This window comes from Suillus clintonianus (genome assembly GCF_016758775.1).
Source record: "Suillus clintonianus strain FC179 chromosome Unknown DEU56scaffold_106, whole genome shotgun sequence".
In the NCBI taxonomy this organism is placed as follows: domain Eukaryota; kingdom Fungi; phylum Basidiomycota; class Agaricomycetes; order Boletales; family Suillaceae; genus Suillus; species Suillus clintonianus.
Genome location: NW_024539330.1, coordinates 35,702 through 56,908, shown reverse-complemented (window position 1 = coordinate 56,908; position 21,207 = coordinate 35,702). Strand labels below are relative to the sequence as shown.

The window sequence follows — 21,207 nt, the reverse complement described above, 5'->3', positions numbered from 1 at the left end:
AATCGCAAGTGCACTCGCGCTGGAGATGTGTTTGAGAAGTATACAGAAAAATCGGAAACTGCAAAAGGACGTTGTCTTCTGCGGAGAGATGGCTCGGGGAACGATTAGCTTCCGGAACAGGCACCCATCATCATTCCGAGGCTCGGATTGTGCAGTAACTGTACCATACCGTCAGCCAGAACATCATTTCCGTCCCTGTCGTCCTTTCCGTTGCACCGTTTGTTTCGGATTATGAGTGTGATCGTAATGACAGACCAAATATGTATGTTTATGTTGTCATATAGTGCGAGCATCAAGATATCAATAAAAAAGAAGGGTTAAAGTTTGTCACCGTCCCGCAAGGCTAGCATGTTTAGAAACTGGAATAAACTGCGGAACCTGTGCGGGAACAGTTGGATGACGAATCATCTCTGAAATGGGCATCGGCAAAGGATCAACATGTTGTGGGTAAGTACGCGAAGAGAAAGTATGGGAAAAAAAATCTTCTTTGAATTCCTGACGGGAGTTGATACGCACGCGTATAGCCTCTGCTGGATCATCATCCAGGGGATGCATGATGGACGTGTATGGGAAGGAGTGTTCTTCGTCTCTAGGTGACGCAGATGACACAGTGGCATCTGGTAGAGCATACATCAAACGCAGCTGCGAACGACGGTTGCGCTCGACTTCATCTTCGTCATCCGAAATAACCTCATCTCCATCCGCATTGAGACGCGCTGAAATTGAGCTTCAGAGCAGTATATTTAGTAATTACGCCCACGTACCCCATCCCCTGCGGCGTCTAGCAGAGCCCGAAGACGTCGAAGCTTCACCTGCAGCGTTTGCAGTCACTTCTCTAGGCCACGACCTAGCATTCAGAAAATGGGGTGGCGGTCTTTCCGGCACGCTGGGGGGGCGTTGATCCCGCTCATCTATAAGTAGCGTTCGGTCGGTGTGGTCACTGGTCCACCGCCTATTCGTACGACCCGATGGCTGAGAAGGATGTATGGATGAGTTGGGCACAGCTGCAACATCAAGCACTAGAGTCAAGAGTGGATCATTGCTTGACTGTGGTATGGTAGGTTCCCAGTCCATCTCTGTCTCCGAAGGGGCCACAAAGGTCCCTTGTCCCTGTGAAATTGATCTATCGTTCACGCTTGGCTGCTCAGACTCTGCTTGCCGAGCAGCTTCAAGGCGGCGGACTCCCTGCGTCACAAGCCGACTAGCCAAGCTCGCTAGATCCCGCGCAATGACAGAGGTCTGATCTTGGAGTCGTTGTTCGAACGGACGAGTGATGCTCTGACGCTCTGAGGCAGTACGCGCTGCCACTTGTCGCCCGATCATAGTGGTGGGATCATCGGGATTTATGATCCCATGGTCGCTGCGGAAAGCAGAACGTTCTTCCAGACTGTTTGAAAGACGGGCTCTGTTGTTTGCAGGAAGAATTAGGTCTGGCATCGGAGGGGAACGGGCGCGAGGCGGGAGCATTCGAGAGGGTACATCGGCAGGTGCATCCCACCACTGGGATATATTGCGTGACACATCTGATGCACGCTCTGACGTGGAGCCTCTCCTCCGTCTTGCCATATTTTCGAAATCTTCCAGGCGCTGCCTGGCAGAGGGATTGATAATAGTTCTCAACCTCTGAACGCGTCTATTGAAGTCCTGGTCAGACTCTGGAGCATCGGACCCGGTAAGGACCAAGGCAGCATGCTGGGGTGCGATACTGGACTCTGGGGTCCGGCCGCGGGCGGGCGAGCGTCCTTCTGCGAATCCCGGTGGCATCCGGTTGAGCAGATTGTTGATGTTGTGTCTGAGTTGTGCGACACGCTCATATGCAGCATCTAGAGCAACGGATGCTTGTCTCAGATTGTCCTGAGTCTCCTGTCGGTGAGCGATGCTGACGGAGTTGTCTACTGGGACAACAGAAGGAGCATTGAGTGGGTTAGAACCCGACGTGAGGTTTGATTGGTTCGGGACGGGAGACTGAGGATGTGAGATATCTCGGAGAGGGTTCATCGGCCTTTGAGCCCCCGCACACGCCCAGACACTTATAGACTATAGATACAGTATAAAGGAGTGAATGATGCCTTTGGGCCTTTGGCTGAGGGTCAAATTGGGGACAGACCGTTTCCAAGTTGACGGTGGTGTGACAAAGCAGGTGCAAATTGCAACCGCAACAAGTCTCTGAAACGAAGCTAACCTAACATGCATATGTACCAGAATTCGTTTGATTAGGATATGTAGTTTTCCCTATTGTCCATTGGCCTATGCTATATATGTATGATACACATGAACTTCCAAGTGAATAGGGAAACCTATAATGTAAAAAATGTCCACGTCTACGCAAAATCAGTCCCTGCTACGATATAGGTCCGGCTAGTATTGTCAGTACTGCTAGATTCTTCGTCTGGGTTCTTTCGTATTGAATCAATGGGGTAATGATGACGCAGAACCTTGGCAAGTAAAGGATCAGCGCCAGTATAGCAGAACGCGAGAGTGACGCAGACGACGATGAGCGCCGCCGTAATGCAACAAACGGCGGTCCACCCATGTCTCGCATGATCATATATCTAGAAAACGACATCCGATCAAAAACGTGGCTGTTGCATTTATTGGCATGGATGCTAACCTGTCCTCCGATCACAGGACCCACTGGGAAAAAGTCAGAAACTGTGTTTGAGACGAAAATATGATTTCTCACCCGCTGTACCAATCCCGAACGCAAGATTAAACGCGCCATAAACATGAGCATCTGTGCGTTGTCAGGAGATGAAGCATCGCATTTCGTTGGGAATCACTCACACCCGACGCCTGCCATTGTTCGAGACACAGATGCAAGTTCAGTCGTCACAGGCGCAACGACACCAGAAACGAAGAAACCTAGGCAGAAACGGTCAGAGCGACACATATAGCAATGGCACAAACATACTTTGAGCGGCGAGAGCAAAAATAAACAGGGGTAATGACTGTCGTAGGGTCATGACAATCCACCACGGCAATGCAAGGATCAGACATATGCATGTTATGTAGTCGGAACCCGCTTGATCAACATAATAGCCCGCTAGTGGTGACGCTGCAACTCTTTAAGACGGGGCGACGTATTATCATAGACTGCGTAACTTACAGATCAAGGCTGGGAGGACTGCTGCCAGGTAGGCAAGACCCACCCGATCTGAATTAAAATTCCATACAGATTGGAGATGGAGCGGAAGGGAGGGCTCTTGCATGCTCTGTACCAGTCTGTGGCAACGGTGAATGCACGTCTCGGTACTATGGGACAATGCTTACCCATATACGAACGTCATGGTTAGAGCGACTAATGCGCGAGGTGACTGCGATAATTTGATAATTACTGAGAGTAATGGTGTTGGTTTGCGATTGAGTGCCGAGTCAAGAATTGATTTGCGTGATATTGAGGGCTTTCGTGCGTTGGGTAATAGAGACTTGTCCGAAGCTATCGATCGTTCTACTTTATTAATTTCCACATCAGTGCTTGCATGCACATGAGCGGCTGGGATGGAGGAGAGCTGAATTTCAGGTGTAGAAGAAGCGTCCGGCGCCTCCATAATCACTACAGCCGTGGGTTCTGATGGGTCGTAGCCCCATTTCAATGCAACATCCCTTTCAATGAGAAGAAGCCGGAGGAGAAGATCGACAACTGCACACAGTTCCCCAAAGATGAATGGGGCGCGGAAGCCGAAGCGAGAATATAAGGCACCACCAGCGGGCGAACCAACTAGAAGACTTCTGGCAGTGAGACAACAACGCGGACGTACAGTCTAAACATACTCACCCGACGGATAGGCCAGTCATTGCAATACCCAATTGTCCTGAGAAACGTTCATTGATGGAAGCCAGACTGCTATTTTCATAAAAACTCACTGCCAACATTTTTCTCTGGCGTGGTATCGCACCTAATTGGAGATTAGTTTGTGTGATGGTGCCCAAAAATATTCTCACAAAAGCGCCAGGCCTACAATCCAGACCATGGAAGAGCTAATTCCTTGCAACACACGAGCGACAGCCATGATTGCGTAATTGGGGGCCTCCATGAACATAACCTGGGAACCAATGAGCGCAAGGAGGCCAAGGATCAATGGCATTCGTCTCGTCGAATATCGTTCTGAGTGCATGGCAATAGGGATTGTTGCTGAGGGAATTGTAAAACCACTTCATATGGTGTGGAACGAACGAACTTACAAAGGACCAGCCCGGCGGACTAGAGTAGATGAGTGAGGGGGTTTATGATAATGAGGATTCAGCTCACATATGCACACAGTAGCCAACCTGTGAGCGAGGAAACCTTATGGTATGACAAACGCTCGAGCTGGAACGGCAAGACGGGGATGATGATTGAGTAAACCAATAAATCGGTGGTAATGCCTGAAATGCGCATGAATACGGATAGCATCCTGGCATGTACGGTTACTGACCGAAACCGACGACTGGCGGGCAGCAAATGGATTTTAAGTGCTAGTATTTGAATAGAGATTTAGAATCAAACGTACCTGTAGTGATGAACCAAACAGATGACCGCCAGCGAAGCCCCCATGGCTTTTGATTGGAGTTGAAAGGCATGTAAAGTCTCAGACCCATTGCAGCTTGCGCAAAGGGAAAGCTAGCTGAAGAGATTAGTTGGCAAAGCGCGGAGGTGGGAGGAAGAGGAGTTCTTGGATTATATATTTGGCAATCAAAGCTTACTCAATCCTAATATACAGTTGATTTGCTCCAGTATTGCTTACCCGTGGCCCGTTCGTGGCCCGTCACCATATGTTTACCATCGGGAAAATTAATTGGTTATTCTAGGCGTGGAGACAGTATCCCCATCAGCTCTCGGGGGGACCGTTACAGTAACTGAAAGCTGTCCCAGCGCAGCACAGCGCCTGTAGGGCCTAGGTTGTCGTACGAGTGCCCGGGTGTTCCTGCGATACAGTTCACAGTAGTGGTACTACCAGAGTGAGGGACCCTGATGAGCCGGAAGCAAATTTTCATTGACTTTCAATTGCCGAATCAAGTAATGAGTCAATGGGAAAAATCGACAAATGGACTTACCCACTCATCACTGTACCCGTCAGTTACCATCGCAAGAGGCCTTGTGAGCTGTCATACTGTCATGCCTGAACTCCCGGGTAAGCTCTTACCATGGTTCATGGCTATGTACCGGTCCACTCACCCGTTGCCGTATCAGAAGTGGAGCGCGCAACTGCCCTCCTCAGGTCAATTACCAAAGGAAACAGAATCATTCGGGTAGAAACCTCCGAGGACAACCTTGTGTTTCAAGGACCGTTATCTCACGAGGACTTTGTGTGTCTTTCGCATGTTAGTTCCGATGGCTGACTGACGCATGCATCTATTTGTTCATTGGTACAGGGTAGGGAAATCAGTGGTCGCGTCGTGAAAGATGCGTTCCGATATGGTACGCTCGGAGCTGCGCTGCTCTCTTATAATAGCTGCCGTCGGACTCATGGGAATTTCGTCCCAGGAAAATATTTCTACATTGAGCTCGAAGGTGCAGGGAGGATGCCCTTACTTCACTTCGGTATGACCGGGATGCTACATGTACGTCTATATACGTCTTCCGTGCATTCTTCGATCAGGGTCCACCATTTCCTTCAAGGTCAAGGGCCAGCCTACCATTCAGTACAGGAGGAAAGTTCACGAGGACCCCGATGTATGGCCGCCTAGATTCATGAAGGTTTGTCATTCACCCTTTCTTGTATTTGCCACCTAACTGCCAGCTTTCGACAGTTCATCTTGCACATCGAGGCCGAGACATCAGGCACAACAACCGAACTGGCATTTTCTGACGCACGTCGCCTGGGGCGTATTCGTCTTGTCATTCACCCCAGAGAAGAACCGCCTATATCTGGACTTGGCTTCGATCCAATCTTAACCATGCCTCCACTGTGGGAATTTCAGACCCTCGTTCTGAAAAGGTCGTGTCCAATCAAGGCTCTTCTATTAGACCAATCCTTCAGTGCAGGCGTTGGAAACTACCTTGCTGGTGAGGGGATTTTATGGATTGTCGATGTTTTATCCTATGGGATCTGTGATCAGATGAAATATTATATCAAGCAAAGGTTCACCCTGAACAGCGGTGCAATACTTTTCTACAAAACCAAGTCGAAGCCTTGCACCGTGAAGTAGCTGATGTTTGTCGAATTGCTGTGGAAGCCGATGCCGACGATGAGAAATACCCCTCTCATTGGCTCTTCAAACATCGCTGGGTAATTTTCACCTCCGTCAGACGATCTGCTGATCTCCAAAACCTTCGCCAGGGAAAAGGTAAGAAGGCGCAGCAATCCATGAAGCTAGTATGCTTGTTTCCTCGACTCTGCTCGCACACACTAATTTTAGGTGTTTTGAGCCTTCTGGGGAATCTGCGACTATCAAGTGGATCACTGTTGGTGGCCGTACCTCCGCCTTTGTGGCTGAGGTCCAATGCCTTCCGCACAAGCAAAGAGCAGGGAAGACCGAGGTACATTTTAGGTTCAGCTTTCAGCTTTGCATGTTCACTCCCTTGAAATCCCTTGAACTTCCTAGGCCACCACAGAGGACGAGAGCGATTTGACGCCTTTGTCTTCAGACGATGATGATGATCGTCCCATGGTTGCATCGCGCAAGCGCAAGGTAAGAATTTCAACTCTGGGAATTTCGGCACTCAACTGCACAACTGCATTTTACAGCTAAAATCCGAGACTACCAGAAGAAAGAGCGTAGGTTCTTCGTATACAGGAGAGCCTCTCCGTGAGAAGCGTCCTCGCCTCAAAAAGCACTGAGCGCTCGGGATTGTATGCCTTTAGGTACAGTTTTACCATCCCTGTATGTGCGTTCATCGGCTTTATGGCCATCCTCTATTTTTTGAACTACCCAATACTCTGTCTCTCGTCGTGTGACATGAGCTGCCCTGACGCTCCAGCCCTTCGAATCTCATGAATCTCACCTGTATGCTGACGTCACTACACGGAGGTCCGTGTCGTGCTAACACCATCAGTGTGGTAGATTTACCCCATGCCGCTAAACAATAAATAAACACCCGTCCCTTCCTCGAACCCCAGAATGATGATTGTTCTTCCACAGCTACTAGAAACGTAACAAAGACCGTACATCTCGAAACATTCCCAAGGGATTCGCTGAGCTTCGGAGCTGGAGCTGCTAAAATTTTGAAATTGGGTCTGATGACAATAACAATCATGTCACTTTCACGGGGCACGCCGCGCACCGCGATGAATATCTATGTGCCGTTCGGGCCCCAATTGTAAGTAGTTTGGATCTTTAAGAAAGGTGTTCATCCGGCTCCTTCCGGAAACTCGTCAACTATCGCTGCTGATCCATACTGCGGGCAAGAACGGTATAGGGTTATTGGTCCAGCAGCTCCAGCCTACTTGGCAGTGCTAAACCGTTGGCCGCATGCACTATACGTGTCCATTTTTACAATTCAAAAGCTGTCGCATCAATTGGTATATCACAGGTCCGAAACCCGAGGGTGACAGCTTGCCTCTGAGATGATTGATGCGTCATCAATGAGCTGGGGAAAGTTTCAGTGATGACATGCAGTTTCTCATTCATTCTTTTAACACAACCAAGTTAGGAGCGGAGTCCTCAAACGCTCCAAGGGTTGTTGAAAATGTAGGGTCGATCGGCGGTGGTAACAACGTGACAAACGTACTGAGAAAACTTGGACTTCATCACAAGTTAGGAAGCACAATGATGGATTCGACTACCCACTAAAATAACATTACATATGCTCAGACAATCGAGGAGTGTTTGGGAGGAAGACAACGAGAAAACAACAGTATCGAGAATGGATAAGCGTAGATGAAATTACGACGTCACTGAAGGAAGAATAGAGAACATCAGTTCAAGGTCAAAGGAAACACAAAGCTAGAGACTCACTGTAAGTAGCAGGATCAATGTGGTCGGGAAGCTCGGGCACAGCGACTTCAAAGCGTGATTGGATGGCAGACATGACTTGTTGATCTGCCTCACTTGATTGGAACGTGATCGCCAAACCCTTCGTCCCGAAACGACCTGCACGACCGACACGATGAAGGTAGCTATCCGCATCTGGCGGACAGTCGTAGTTGATCACGATGTTGACCCGTTCGACATCAATGCCACGACCAAAAATGTCGGTTGCGACAAGTATGCGCTTTTCAAAGGCCTTGAACGCAGTATAACGATTTATACTAGAGCGAGCGCTTAGTAAGAAGTACCCGTACTGGAGAGCCACTGCTAGTTACTCACCGTTCCTCTTGAGCCAAGCCTGAATGAATGCTGATACTAGGAAAATTGCAAGACACTAGGAGCTTGTCCAGCTCAACAGCTCTTGCGACTGATTTGACGAAGATAACCACCTGAAGACCATAAATAAACAAGTCGATCAGACAAGACAATACGCACTTGGTTGAACTCTAGGGTGTCTAGTAGCTCGTTCAACTTCCGGTTCTTCGCGTTCTCATCAAGCTTCACGTAGTGTTGTTGCAGTCCGTGCAGCGTCAACTTCGTCTCATCATCAACAAAGATCTCCAAAGGCTGCCGGAAGTGTCAGTGGGAAGTGCACGAGACAGAACACATCACATACATTTGCCATGAATTTCTTGCACGTGGCCCTAATTTCTTTCGCTAGCGTGGCACTGAACATCATCACCTGCTTGTGGTGAGGTGTTGCACGGAAGATTTCTTGGACGTCTCGACGCATGTCTGCGAATCAAACAAAGAACACCAGGGAGATGCGGTTAGACTATTGCCGAAATTTTGAGAGGGGAAGGGACTCAAAAATCGCCAGAAGACGATATGACAAGTGTAAAGAATGGGAATGGAGATAGGATGATACGTTATGTATGTAATCTCATCAACCCAACAAAGATCCCAAGACCCTGCATCTACAGCGCGTTTCAGGGCGCACAAGGCGCCCGCGCCCTCGGCGGAGGGAGGGGACGTTGACGAGACAAGTGCCTCTTGCGGCGGCGGCAACCGGTACCAAGATACCGCAGAATCGTAGCCGAAATCGAATCGCAGGATGAGACTAACCAAGCTGTTCTAGCATTTTATCGCACTCATCCAAAATGAAGTGCTTGACGTTCTTTGCATCCAAAATTTTGTCTCTTGTAAGGGCATTGAGTCGTCCAGGAGTGGCCACGACAATGTGGGGACAGCGTGTCTTGTCACGAAGGGTCTCCGCATCCTTTTGAACGGGGGTGCCGCCATAGAATGTGCCAACCCGCACGTCGGGCATATACTTGGCAAAGCGGGTGTATTCATTCTTGATCTGGAAAGCGAGCTCGCGGGTGTGGCAGAGAACAATAACAGAAACTTCTCCGTTGACGGGCTCCAGTTGCTGCAAAGTCGCGAGCACGAAGACTGCTGTCTTACCATGCCCTGACTTTGCTTGGCAGAGAACGTCCATTCCCAGAACAGCCTGAGGAATGCATTCTTGTTGAACTGTCAAAAGAAGTTCTGTGAGTTGTGAATACCAATTCAACCGTCACTGAAGCATACCTTCTGAGGGGTGCTCGAAACCCAAGTCACTGATGGCTCTCAGAAGTTCAGGTTTTAACAAGAAGTCCCTGTGAAAAAAGGAGGCAAATTGTCAGATGGGCTTGGTTCGTGGCAAAATGAACAGACAACACACCTGAAGCCCGTCGAATGTATTCCGGAGAAGTTTTTCTTGTCTTTGTCGACCTCGCCATCCACTGCTGACGCCGCTGTCCCGTTGGCAACAGCAGCAGAAGCTGTGCCATTGGGGATAACGTCGTGCTCATCCTCATAGTCGATAAGTTCCTCGTTGTCGTGGGAGCTCATTGTTGTGCAGAAAGAGAGTAGGTTGTCAGATAGGTGGTCGGCAGAAGTGGAGAAAAAGCAAGCAAGAAGAGAAGAAGGTTGAGGTTAAAGAGCAACAGCACAAAAATGCGGCTGTTCTAAATGCGGCGCGCTTACTAATTTGGAATCACGTGCGCACGGACCCTCAATCCATTATGCATGGACAGTCATTGCGTGTTTCCAATGCCTTCGATCAACCTTGCATTAGTGCTACTGGTTGGCGAGCAAGTGCTGGAACACATGATCATGATGCATGAACCACGGTTGTTGTCCGTTCTATATGGTCAGGCGCTGCCAACAAAACCTGGTGGAGTCACGTTAATTGCTGTAGAGAAACATCAGTTTATGAAGTCTACTGAGCAATTTCTGTAGACTGTCTGCCTTGCCAGAGGATCTCATGGGCATCGCAAGGTCTCCTATGGTCTCCTTAGGCTTTGATCAATAGATATGTCGCGTAACTCTCAATCCTAGAGCGTGATCGCTTAGTTACTGTTGCTCAGACCGCGAGAATTGACGCCCTTTGCCCAACTTGACTCTAAGTGAGAAGGGGAAACTAGTAGACGTCGGCGATCGTGCCTCCATGTTCAAATATTGCAACAGATCGAGCGCGGTCTCCCGTCTCCCGCGTAACTTCGGATTTTCTTTATTTGTCCGTGTATTTGATTGACAGAATATTGATATTTTGACTTTATGGCATATGACCGACGCACAAAAATTTCAGGATACGCATCACACGACGCATAACATATGCCTCGGTTTTAATCGGTGGAGTATTGACACAGGCGGGCACCCGTTTATAAGGAGAGGTGGGCACCATGAGTCTCAGGGAACGAAATAAGATGCCCAACTATCCGTTTTGGTGAGTTTCACAACAGTCGGACAAACCCTTCAAAGATTTGCTAACTGGCATATGGCTTGATTTCAAAGGCTTGGAGGTAAGATGATCCAGCTATTACACATGTTACCGGGCACTGCTCACTATCATGACTAGGCGTCGCGGCATCCAGTGAGTAACTGTACATCCTCACTGACCACAATGCGCCTGACGCCTTGCAGTGGCCGCATGTTTCACGCATCCCCTTGACCTGGCCAAAGTGTAAGTGTGGTTCACTCAGCCCTCGTGATAGCATATTCATACCCTCAACAGGCGCATGCAGAGTCTGGGTCCTACTGTACCAAGTCCATCTATGCTCAAAATCTTACGCAACTCGATATCCAACTCTGGACTGCGTAGTGTTTATACCGGTCTCTCCGCATCGCTTATGCGTCAAATGACCTACTCGCTCGTCCGTCTAGGCAGCTACGAGGAGATGAAACGCCTCATGTCCGAGAATGGTCAATCCCCATCCGCGGGGAAGCTTCTCCTGGCAGCTGGAGTGGCTGGCGGTTTGGGAGGAATCGCAGGAAATCCTGCAGGTACGCCCATGATATATCATTTTTGGCTGTCATACGTAATAATTGCTTGCAGATATTCTGCTGGTTCGAATGACCAGTGACTCCATTCGTCCTCCGGAAAAACGCTACAACTACCGCAACGGTATCACTGGGCTCATCTCATTAGTGAAGGAGGATGGCCGGAAAGGTCTTGCACGTGGCCTCGGAACAAACACAGTTTGTGCATTTGACATCACATCTAGCTCTCACTGACTATGAGCACTGCAAAGACCCGAGCAGTTTTGATGAATGTAACTTAATGTCCTATCTTCCGTTAGAGTGATGCTAACGCGACGTACAATACAGACATCACAGGTTGGATCGTGAGTATGGCGTTATTACCTCTTTGCTGCATCAGTTCATCTGGTCTCGACAGCTATGACTTTTTTAAAACCACTCTCTTGCAATACCCTATACCCTTGGTCAACTATCAATTCCATGACGGTTTCTTCTTGCACGTAGTTGCAAGTCTTGCAGCCGGAACATGCGGCACGAGTGAGTTGCCTGCTATGAAGTCACCAGAATGTTGTTGATTATATGATTCAAGCTGTATGCTCTCCTGCTGATGTCATAAGGACAAGGATCATGGGTTCTGTATGTATTCCTTCAAATATCAAATTCTCGCGATGGAGTTTGACAATCACTTCCAGTCCGGAAATGCCAGCCCAATAGAGGTCCTGGTCCGTTCCTTGCGCGAGGAAGGTCCCGCGTTCATGTTCAAAGGCTGGACGCCCGCTTGGATGCGTCTTGGCCCAAACACCGTCCTGATGTTCGTCTTTTTCGAGGTAAGCTGAGCAAACTTTTCTCGTCTCCGCACATCAACGTCTTTGTTCCCAACAGCAACTGAAACGCGGCTGGTCCTCCTTGGTCACCCCGTAATCTTCATCCAATTTACCTGCATATCATGAGGCACACAATTACTTGTATCCACAAGTTGTCGGATTGGCGCTTGGACATCCACATAAATACCATTAAGACGTTAGATGATGTCCTAGACATATAATGTTGGATACCTATCACTTTCGCTCTCTCTGTACACTCGTGTATTATTATCTACTGAGGTGGAGTTCATAACTGCTTACTACCTATTCGTTCTTACAATAGCTCGCCTGGCGGACTCTGGTATGTTATATAGAACACCTACGAAGATAAGGACAAACTTAGGACCTGTAAATTTTCTGAAATCACTTATGTGGTACCGTTGCGCATGCAAGCCAATTGGGGATCTGGTCTTTGGATCTAACTTTTCAAATTTCGGGATACTTTCGCTCACGTGACCACTGACCAGCATCTCAGTCAATCGAGAAAGTCTCTCATTACACTCACTCCGCTAATTCTGCAAGTTTTCGTTGGCCATTCGCTAGCTGTGTTTGACAGTCATTATGGAAGCATTCCAGCTCCTTTCTCGAGGAGGTGCACGCTTTGACAAACAGAGATTCAAGGCTGACGTCCAGATATTTAATGTAAGAAAAGGTGTCCATAACTTGAAGCTGCTTCAATGGCTCATGTCTTTGCAGAAGGCACCAGCAAAAGACGTTAAAGGAAAGGGGGCCCTGATATCGCATGATGCACAATTACCTGCAGAGTTGGACTTTTTCAAATATGCTAAAGCTTCTGCCGGGAAGCGGAAAGCTGGGGAAAAAGAGAGTGACGTTCATGCCGAAGACAAGCAAGGAAAGGTGGAACGCAAGCGTCGGAAGATAGAAGATGAATCAATGCACTCAGACGGTGATCACATTGGTGCAGAGGAAGAGGCGCCCACCATGCAGAAACATCGCGTGACTGCCAAAGGGTCAGATGTACCTGAACCAATTGTGTCCTTCGAGGACCTGCGCGAACGATATCAAGTCTCTCCGCGTCTGTTATCAAACCTTTCTGAAAACAGTTACAAACATCCTACTGGGATTCAGGCTCATGGGATTCCGATTTTGCTTGAGGTGAGCCTACCAGACGTTCCTTCTCATGGTCCGGATGATGCTGACGATTCTTGCAGCACCGTGACCTTGCTGCTATCTCGCCCACGGGTACGGGTAAAACCCTAGCATATCTGATGCCCATTATGTCTGCCCTGGGTTCCCCGATATCTAGTATGAAGAACGATGGAGGTCGCGGAGTCCGAGCTGTTATTCTTGCGCCGACTCGGGAATTGGCACACCAGATTCACAATGAGTGCCTGAAACTCGCTGCTGGGCGTAAATGGCGCGCGGTCCTGTTTAGCAAAGCTACAGCTAGTACCCTGAGCGACAAGAACGTTAGAGACAAAGTAGGTACGCTACATTCATACGCTGTGCACTCTCTATCCAGACTGATACTGTATAGACATCATCGTCAGCACACCCCTTCGGCTAGTAGCCTCCATTCAGGAAGGAAATCTGGAGTTGAATAAGTACGCCATGAACTGCCTGTCCTATTGTGCACATGGCTCACTCTTATAACTAGCGTGCAATATCTTGTATTGGATGAAGCCGACAGAATGCTTGATTCTGAATTCTTGTCTCAAGTCCAAGAAGTTATCGGGGCATGCACTCATCCGAACATACAAAAGGCGGTTTTTTCCGCCACTTTACCTGCTGGTGCTGAGAAACTTGCGATGGGGATTCTTAGGAACCCCATACGTATCATTGTTGGTCTCAAGTACGAATCGAACACCGAATTCCTGTGTACAGACGCTAACTTTGCTTTTTAGAGATACTCCGCTCCCGTTGATCGCACAAACTCTTACATATGTGGCCGATGATGCCTCCAAGCTCCCAAGTCTGCTGACGCATCTTTCTCAACCATACAACCCGCCTCTCCTTGTCTTCACATCCACCCAGCCAAGAACAACGTCGCTTGCAGAGGAGTTGACAATGAACGGCATTTCAAATGTGGACTGTCTTCATGCTGGGATGACCAAAAAAGAGCGTGATGATGCAGTAAGCAGGATGCGCCGTGGTGACAGCTGGGTTATGGTGACCACAGAGGTCATGGCTCGTGGCATGGACTTCAAAGGCATCCGAGAGGTGATCAATTACGATTTCCCAACTAGTATCCAGAGTTACGTCCATCGAATAGGTACCATCCCTGTTTTCTGATCAACTTGTCTCCGCACTTAATCTTCGCAGGCCGTACGGGTCGCGCCGGGCGGGAGGGAAAAGCTGTGACTTATTTCACAGATGAAGATGCACCTTTCTTAAAAGCGTACGTGAAGCTCGGCCATTTTTTGCCGACGCCTAGCTGATGAACCCCTGAACCCCTTACCTAGTATTGCCAACGTGCTGTTACAGTCCGGTTCTTCGGTTCCAGAATGGATTCTCAAACTTCCGAAACCGTCAAAAATGAAGCGAAAACAGATGGGCAAGGTGAAGCGAGCAGATACCGTGAATGATGCCCGCAAAATAGGTCGCAGTGATGCGATTAAGAAGAGGTTGGTTCATTTAAAGCTTCGGGTACTACTTCCCTCTCATGTCGATGTAAAGGGAGATGATCGCGGGTTCGAAGAGGCGGAAAGAGAAAGAGTTCCGTGAAGCCGATAAAAAAAACGGCGTCGGGGAAGAGGACAGATCAGATAAATGAGTGTGTAGATTCTTCTTTCGAAAACTCGAGAAAGCACGTCGTTTTTTTACTGTCAATGTCAGAAGGCCTCAAGTATTGATGAACATGTCATAACGGCATTGGCAGCACTGGTATTCCAAAATTCTTTGAGCTACAAGAAGCTTGAAAATGCTATGTATTTCCTTGCAAGGAACCAACCCTGGTCAAGATAACGACTCGTTCACCGAAACGTGGGCGTAAACGATAATCGATGGTGAGCGGCTGACGATGAGCAAATCATTTAATGTGATTATGTGAAAGGTGAAGGGAGGCTGGGGTGGGGTGATAATGATGTGAAGATGTGACAAGGTGTGATCCATCATGGATTTCGGAGCCCTGAAGGTTTGCTTCCGAAGAGCATTATGTCAAGATAAAACGCCGCGCCGCTGGGATGAGGTCTCTCCACGAGGCAATCCCTGGGAATCCTTGTAGAGGTGAGTCCGCCGCCACGAGCTACACAAATCAGCCCACAAAGTGGTGATCAAAGTTACTTTTCTCGGCTGATTTTGGGCCAGGATTTCCAGTGCCGCACGTTTTGCTGCACGTTTTGCTGGTAAGCAGTAGACTTCGTTATCGCCTGTATTGAAGCCTATTGATTCTTGAAGCTTATTCGTATCTTGATTCCGCTCCTTTCACAGAACAACGGTCGCAAGGCGGAAATCTAGACGGCTTGACGGATATGGAAGAGCTCAAGGGCCTTATGACCTCAAGGCAGCCTCGTGGTGACGGGGCAAAGTGGTTGTACTAGCTCTCCTCCATAGTTCTTAAGCGCTTCATTATGGGGGCAAAATGAATACATTAATCAACTGCGATCCTCCTCTACGCCTCACCTCTACACTTCTCCCCCAGCTTTATCTTTGATACTACACCTATCTTCAAAAAATAGCCTTGTTGTCATGCCTAACGTTCGCAACGTTGTTCGTCGATCTCGTCGACTATCACATCAGTCACCGATTGCAGGTACGACGATCATTTCCTTGTTTGACCTTGTGGGTCCGAACGTTTTCGAACGATCGTTAATTGTTACCGCAGCTGAAGATTATGTTTATGAAGATTCCCACTTTGCTCAGTCGGGCTATTCAAGCGTTAGGACCGTTGGCATCCCTTCGGTTTATGCTACCCCCCCATCTGCTGTTGAAACTACAACCTCCCACATCTCCCCATCACTATCCCCTGTCCTATCCCACTTGCTGTCGTTCCCCAATCGTACATCACACTCCCGTAAAAAAGAGGAAGGCCACATACCCCGCCCTCCCAACGCCTTCATAGTGTTTCGCTCTTGCCTCTGGAGTAATGAAGATTTTAGAAGCCTAGAATCCGACCATCGCAACGTTTCGCGCATAGCCGGCGAGAGATGGCGTAACTTATCTGACAACGAGAAGGAACCTTTCGTGCAGATGGCGAAAGAGGCTAAAGCACTGCACGCAAAGATGTATCCCAACTACAAATACTCTCCCTCTCATCGCACCATCGGGGGACCGAAGCGGAAGGGGAGACGCAACAGCGATGAGGAAAGGACCAAGTGCGACATGATTGCTACCCTCCTGCAGAAAGGCGTCGAGGGTTCTGCATTGGCGCACGCAATGGCACATGTTAAATCTGAAGATGAAGACGAGATCGTACCGACACCCATCATCCCTCCACAAGCCCCCATAGTCATCCCAAGGGCTCTTCCTCCTGTCCAATCGCGTGAACATCGCAGAAAGAAGGTAGCTGATCGTCCTCGAACTACCCGTCCAACCACCACGCAACGTCGCACTGCAGGCCCTGACCTCGCCAGCACGAGTACTTGTCCATTCCCAGTTGCCTCTCCTTCCCAGGAGGCTGGACATACTCCAGGGAAATTCATCGGTTCTCCCGAACTACTGTATCCAGTCGATGTGATGGAGGATTTCGTTCCTACTGATGAAATCCCGCCTCTAAATCTCGATGCTTTATGTGATATGAAGGTATGACATTCCCCATACACCGTTAACTTAATGTCACTCATCATTGGACGGGAAGGTTGCGGAACAGGAAACATCTAGCATCTTCTACCAAGGCATGAAGCCAGCTGCAGGGCTCGCCTACTTCGGTGCTGAGCTTGATGTCATGCCTTTCGACTCCTACTTCCTCGGCGCCGACCTGCAGCTACCCCCGACTCCTCCCCTTATCGAAAACAATGAGTCTCCCCTGAGTGACTATACATGTCCGCTTTCGACGCCCCCTCGGTCTCCAATTGTCTTTACCAACCCTTGGACTACTTTCCTCACGCCTTGTTCGCCGGACAACGAGTTCGACAAGTACTTCGTACAGCCAATCGCTGCTGTGCCGTCTTCGCTTCCGTCCCCGTACAGCCCGTTCAAGGACGACGACATATCCAGGTTCATGCCCGAGGGAATTGATTCCATTACTAAAGACATTCATCCCGAGGTTAATCTCGATGACTGGATTCACTTCAACCAGTTTTAAAAGTCTCAGACACACCCTCTCGCTCTATGCTCATACAGTTTCATCATTCAAGGAATATACCACACATGCTCACGACATTGACGATCTTTTTTTCCATTTTACCCTCATCTCGCACTTCTGCATACCCAGCAAGCACATATCGCAACTCTTGTCACATACCATGTAAATTCTTGTATTTCTAGAAGACCCTGGTTATTACAGCCAACACATATATGCCATTAGATGTCCAAAATTTGTGTATATACCATTTAATTCGTACATAATTGAACTCATCGTTTGACTTTCTTTGAAGACGCCACTTTGTCTGGATTCTGCACTCTCTTATTGCCCATGGTGGCGGCCTTTAGCTCTTCCAGGTCGATGCGTCCTGCACTCTTCTCTTCCTTCAACCAGACAAGGCAGTCACCTTGGGTACCGTCGGGATGTCCGAGTTGCCATTCCAGCACCCTGTTAACCATCGCTTTCATCCACGGACCAGGCTTTTCGTCCATGGCGCGGGCAATCGCCTGGCCCTGTGACAGCTCAGCCCGAAGCTAGGCGTAGTGAAATTAAAAAGTTCTCACGTCTAGTATCGGCTTAGCATCCACTGCTTTGTCCAACCCAAGTTCTTCGACTCGGCGCGTCAATGCATTGTAACGCTGAACGCACTCTGCTGCTTCTTCACGACCAGATGCCGAGACAAGCTCGCACACGAGAGAGAACACAAGGGAGCTAGCCCAGTGGGAACCCGTGTTTATATTATGGACACTTTCCTGTCGTAGCAAAAGCCCTGGACACCAGACACCATCGTTAATCGAATTGGGCTGCACGATCATCAAGCATACCTATAGAAACCCTTTCCAAGGGCAGTTTTAGCCTGTCCTGCCCCAGCGAAACACCGCTCAAGAGGTCAGAAGCAGAATATAGGGCAGGTATGCCGTCCAGATAATGATTTTGTCTTCCAAGCTTGAGGCCGTCCTGGAGTGCGCACTTGACGAGGGTTTGTTCCTTGCCTTTCGGATCCGGGTACGTGATTCCATGATACGAATAGAGACTGGCTGCAAGGAACAGACGTGCCTTACACCCGGGCTCTTGCAGAACGTATGATTGGAGAGTAGGATGCAAAGGCATCAAACCTTCGTTGTGTGAAGTGGATGTAAGGAGGCCATGCAAAATGGTAGCGGCGCGCAAATTAAGGTCCTGTGATTTCGGAGTAGACGATGCGATGCTGATAATCTTTGGTGGGACGTGGTATATACTCTTATAGAGTTTGAGATCATTAATAATACGTATCGAGCGGAGAGGATCCTGCCCTGCACGTCATGAGGAACCCGTCAGATTTCTTTCTCGCGGAATGGTCAACACGGACCTTTCATCATTTTATCAATTTCTTCGCCAACTCGTTCTCGGCTTATTTTTTGTGCGAGGCTATCTTGAATTATCTCAAGTTGGGCAGCTTGCTGCAGATCAGGATCAATTTCGAAACCGAAGCGGCTTGCGAAGCGAACGCATCGTATGACGCGCAGAGGATCGTCCAGGAAAGTTTCACGTGGCGGCAATGGTGTCCGAATAATACCATTTTGAAGGTCATCGAGACCCTATCCATGTTGCGTCAGTATCACCGATATCAGTGATATCCGTGACATGAACTTACCTTTTCGGTGAAATCCTCAACTGAACGAGTATGAACGTTGTAGAACAACGAATTAATAGTGAGGTCCCTCCGCAGAGCATCCTCCAGCGGTGTACCAAATTTCTGTATGTGATCTGGTCAAGTTCTGCGCGTTCTTCCAAGAGACCTTGAACACACAACTTCAGTCGGTATGCGACTATCTTCTGCATACTCCTCGCTTCTTAGATTCACGAAATCGAGGTCTATGCCAAGGAGAGTAGTCCGTGCAGTTTCCAAGTGCTTGGATTGATCAGGGTTGCTCTCAATTTTCGCGATTTTGTGGACATGAAGATCCTTCTGCTCAGACAGAAATGCTACAAAACCTTCCGCGAATGTCACACCCATCATATCGGCGAGACAGATGTCAATATCATTGCTGTCCATGCCCAGTAACTGTAACACATGAGAGCTTGCCCCGAACTATAACAGAGGTCCAGATTGACCTTGTCCCTGACCCATCCCCCGTTTATCCTGCATGCAGTCGTGATATTCTTGTTCTCCTGAAGATGGCGCGTAAATTCGTCGAGTAAAGTGCACAGATGATCCTCAGCGTCGGTCAGTTGGATTTCTTTCTTGACAGCAGGCGCAATACGAGTTGCCATGTTTCTGCAGTGATTATAGCCCAATAAACGTCGCGAATGTTGATATCTGGTGAAAGCAGCAAATTCTAGGACATTACAAGTGACTCGATGAAACATGAGCCAAATGCCGATTGGCCGCTTTGTGCGAGTAAGGCAGTTGAAGCGGAGATCAAACACCTTCCGCATGGGGCGGCGCTGGCATCCGGTGCCGGCGCTCCACCGACCCATTCATTTCGAGCCTGTGCAGCACGACGACCTGCTTCTCCCCCTACGACCCATTCCTCGCACATAAGCTTCTTTGTTAATTTTCACAAATGGGTCGTGTATTGCTCAAGGTCCGTTTGTTATACTTTTGCAAATATGTCTTATTATTGACTCATCCGGTCAGGTTATTATCTTAGGCGACAGTGGGTGCGTGCTGCAAAGTATCTAGCCTTTGGCCCAAGGAATTGAAACTTATATCTGGTCTTGTTTGTGTAGTGTCGGCAAAACATCACTCATGAACCAATATGTGAACAAGCGGTTCAGCAACCAGTACAAGGCCACCATTGGAGCCGACTTGTAAGTGCCCTTTTACATTCGTGGCTCCGTTCACGGTTCTTATCTGTTCTCAGCCTTACAAAGGAAGTCATGGTGGATGACCGTCTGGTCACAATGCAGGTGCGTGTGTGTTATAGTAGGGTAGTTGCGTCAGCCCGACTGACGAGGATGCTCAGCTCTGGGACACTGCTGGACAGGAGCGCTTCCAATCTCTAGGTGTGGCTTACTACCGCGGTGCAGATTGCTGTGTGCTTGTATATGATGTGAACAGCGCCAAGTCGTTTGAAACCCTCGACAGCTGGCGTGATGAGTTCCTTATTCAGGCAAGCCCGCACGACCCAGAGAACTTCCCCTTTGTCGTGTTGGGGAATAAGATCGATGTGGAGGAGAACAAGCGACAGGTCCGTCAAAGGAAGCGTCACAACGTATGTTTCCTTTGCTTACATGCTTTGTAGGTGACACAGAAGCGGGCTATGACGTGGTGTCAATCAAAGGGCAATATCCCTTACTTCGAGACTTCTGCCAAGGAGGCTATCAATGTCGAGCAGGCATTCCAGACTGTCTCAAAGAATGCACTGCAACAAGAAGCAGAAGAACAGCTGTGTGTTTATTTGATTATGTCTTATATCTGGCTATCTTGCTTACGACAGGTGATAGGTATGTTGATTACCCGGACCCAATCCAGATTGACCGGGAGAGCACACAAAACTATGGGTGCAATTGTTAATGGATAATCTATGGACTGGGATTTCTTCTGTTGGTCATGCTCTCTACGGCATCTTGCCGTTTGTTACCCCTTGCAGTTACGCCGAGTAATATTTTACACTGTTCTCTATCGCGTACATCACGAACGCTGTTGATCTCATCTATTCATGACGCAGGCTACGGCGGATTGCGATAGGCACAAGAAATGGGGGGTCATACTGAGTGGTGACAATAGGTAAGTACAGATAAACACAAAAGGCAGCAAACACAGCCACCAGACGGTAAGTTGAGGTCCGAGAGTTCAATTCCACAGCCTAAACACCGATGCGGATGTGCTTCAGTCTTTGATGCAGGGTCAAGCTGTAATGGGGTTATCAGGCGGCGAGGCAAACATCACGAAGTCACGAGTATTAATGACACAAGGCAAACATCGGTATTTTTGCGAACAATGACTTGACTCCACGTAAA

General features: G+C 48.7%; 9 protein-coding genes across 9 annotated transcripts; 5 read left to right on the top strand and 4 right to left on the bottom strand.

Moving 5' to 3' along the window:
* Positions 1–673: 673 nt before the first annotated feature.
* Positions 674–2,170, bottom strand: DEU56DRAFT_46532 (uncharacterized protein). The gene has a single exon (XM_041346356.1). It carries the CDS (start codon positions 1,996–1,998, stop codon positions 751–753), a length of 1,248 nt encoding a protein of 415 aa, XP_041203680.1. The 5' UTR covers positions 1,999–2,170; the 3' UTR covers positions 674–750.
* Positions 2,171–2,192: 22 nt separating this feature from the next.
* Positions 2,193–4,664, bottom strand: DEU56DRAFT_829234 (major facilitator superfamily domain-containing protein). Its single transcript, XM_041354467.1, has 14 exons — positions 4,491–4,664; positions 4,416–4,427; positions 4,250–4,365; positions 4,183–4,201; positions 3,943–4,132; positions 3,865–3,896; positions 3,776–3,812; positions 3,271–3,726; positions 3,107–3,222; positions 2,912–3,055; positions 2,785–2,862; positions 2,684–2,734; positions 2,612–2,634; positions 2,193–2,552 (listed from the first exon to the last, which is right to left on the bottom strand). The coding sequence occupies exons 1-14, from the start codon at positions 4,576–4,578 to the stop codon at positions 2,322–2,324; spliced, it is 1,593 nt and encodes a 530-aa protein (XP_041203679.1). The 5' UTR covers positions 4,579–4,664; the 3' UTR covers positions 2,193–2,321.
* Positions 4,665–6,865, top strand: DEU56DRAFT_829232 (Formamidopyrimidine-DNA glycosylase N-terminal domain-containing protein). The gene is made up of 11 exons (XM_041354466.1): positions 4,665–5,111; positions 5,171–5,286; positions 5,353–5,398; positions 5,465–5,541; positions 5,600–5,677; positions 5,731–5,986; positions 6,040–6,209; positions 6,261–6,296; positions 6,350–6,460; positions 6,526–6,612; positions 6,669–6,865. The coding sequence occupies exons 1-11, from the start codon at positions 4,952–4,954 to the stop codon at positions 6,759–6,761; spliced, it is 1,230 nt and encodes a 409-aa protein (XP_041203678.1). The 5' UTR covers positions 4,665–4,951; the 3' UTR covers positions 6,762–6,865.
* A 720-nt stretch (positions 6,866–7,585) lies between these two features.
* On the bottom strand, positions 7,586–9,909 carry DEU56DRAFT_829212 (P-loop containing nucleoside triphosphate hydrolase protein). The gene is made up of 8 exons (XM_041354465.1): positions 9,617–9,909; positions 9,484–9,551; positions 9,016–9,426; positions 8,567–8,685; positions 8,386–8,517; positions 8,230–8,339; positions 7,879–8,171; positions 7,586–7,817 (listed from the first exon to the last, which is right to left on the bottom strand). The coding sequence occupies exons 1-8, from the start codon at positions 9,784–9,786 to the stop codon at positions 7,807–7,809; spliced, it is 1,314 nt and encodes a 437-aa protein (XP_041203677.1). The 5' UTR covers positions 9,787–9,909; the 3' UTR covers positions 7,586–7,806.
* A 667-nt stretch (positions 9,910–10,576) lies between these two features.
* On the top strand, positions 10,577–12,463 carry DEU56DRAFT_829200 (mitochondrial carrier). Its single transcript, XM_041354464.1, has 12 exons — positions 10,577–10,663; positions 10,732–10,739; positions 10,796–10,810; positions 10,861–10,900; positions 10,952–11,220; positions 11,273–11,415; positions 11,469–11,489; positions 11,545–11,561; positions 11,615–11,733; positions 11,786–11,832; positions 11,889–12,023; positions 12,079–12,463. The coding sequence occupies exons 1-12, from the start codon at positions 10,620–10,622 to the stop codon at positions 12,115–12,117; spliced, it is 897 nt and encodes a 298-aa protein (XP_041203676.1). The 5' UTR covers positions 10,577–10,619; the 3' UTR covers positions 12,118–12,463.
* A 37-nt stretch (positions 12,464–12,500) lies between these two features.
* On the top strand, positions 12,501–15,083 carry DEU56DRAFT_45785 (P-loop containing nucleoside triphosphate hydrolase protein). The gene is made up of 9 exons (XM_041346325.1): positions 12,501–12,701; positions 12,756–13,175; positions 13,232–13,505; positions 13,558–13,624; positions 13,678–13,872; positions 13,925–14,292; positions 14,343–14,418; positions 14,483–14,644; positions 14,697–15,083. The coding sequence occupies exons 1-9, from the start codon at positions 12,621–12,623 to the stop codon at positions 14,791–14,793; spliced, it is 1,740 nt and encodes a 579-aa protein (XP_041203675.1). The 5' UTR covers positions 12,501–12,620; the 3' UTR covers positions 14,794–15,083.
* A 365-nt stretch (positions 15,084–15,448) lies between these two features.
* DEU56DRAFT_829190 (uncharacterized protein) lies at positions 15,449–17,418 on the top strand. The gene is made up of 3 exons (XM_041354463.1): positions 15,449–15,771; positions 15,844–16,760; positions 16,816–17,418. The coding sequence occupies exons 1-3, from the start codon at positions 15,708–15,710 to the stop codon at positions 17,260–17,262; spliced, it is 1,428 nt and encodes a 475-aa protein (XP_041203674.1). The 5' UTR covers positions 15,449–15,707; the 3' UTR covers positions 17,263–17,418.
* DEU56DRAFT_829184 (uncharacterized protein) lies at positions 17,419–19,599 on the bottom strand. The gene is made up of 7 exons (XM_041354462.1): positions 19,357–19,599; positions 19,052–19,306; positions 18,896–18,997; positions 18,611–18,839; positions 18,087–18,554; positions 17,826–18,031; positions 17,419–17,774 (listed from the first exon to the last, which is right to left on the bottom strand). Exons 1-7 carry the CDS (start codon positions 19,513–19,515, stop codon positions 17,532–17,534), a joined length of 1,662 nt encoding a protein of 553 aa, XP_041203673.1. The 5' UTR covers positions 19,516–19,599; the 3' UTR covers positions 17,419–17,531.
* Positions 19,600–19,713: 114 nt separating this feature from the next.
* Positions 19,714–20,950, top strand: DEU56DRAFT_829181 (small GTPase superfamily). Its single transcript, XM_041354461.1, has 7 exons — positions 19,714–19,829; positions 19,883–19,905; positions 19,975–20,055; positions 20,109–20,154; positions 20,211–20,435; positions 20,490–20,635; positions 20,692–20,950. Exons 1-7 carry the CDS (start codon positions 19,809–19,811, stop codon positions 20,759–20,761), a joined length of 612 nt encoding a protein of 203 aa, XP_041203672.1. The 5' UTR covers positions 19,714–19,808; the 3' UTR covers positions 20,762–20,950.
* Positions 20,951–21,207: the final 257 nt, after the last annotated feature.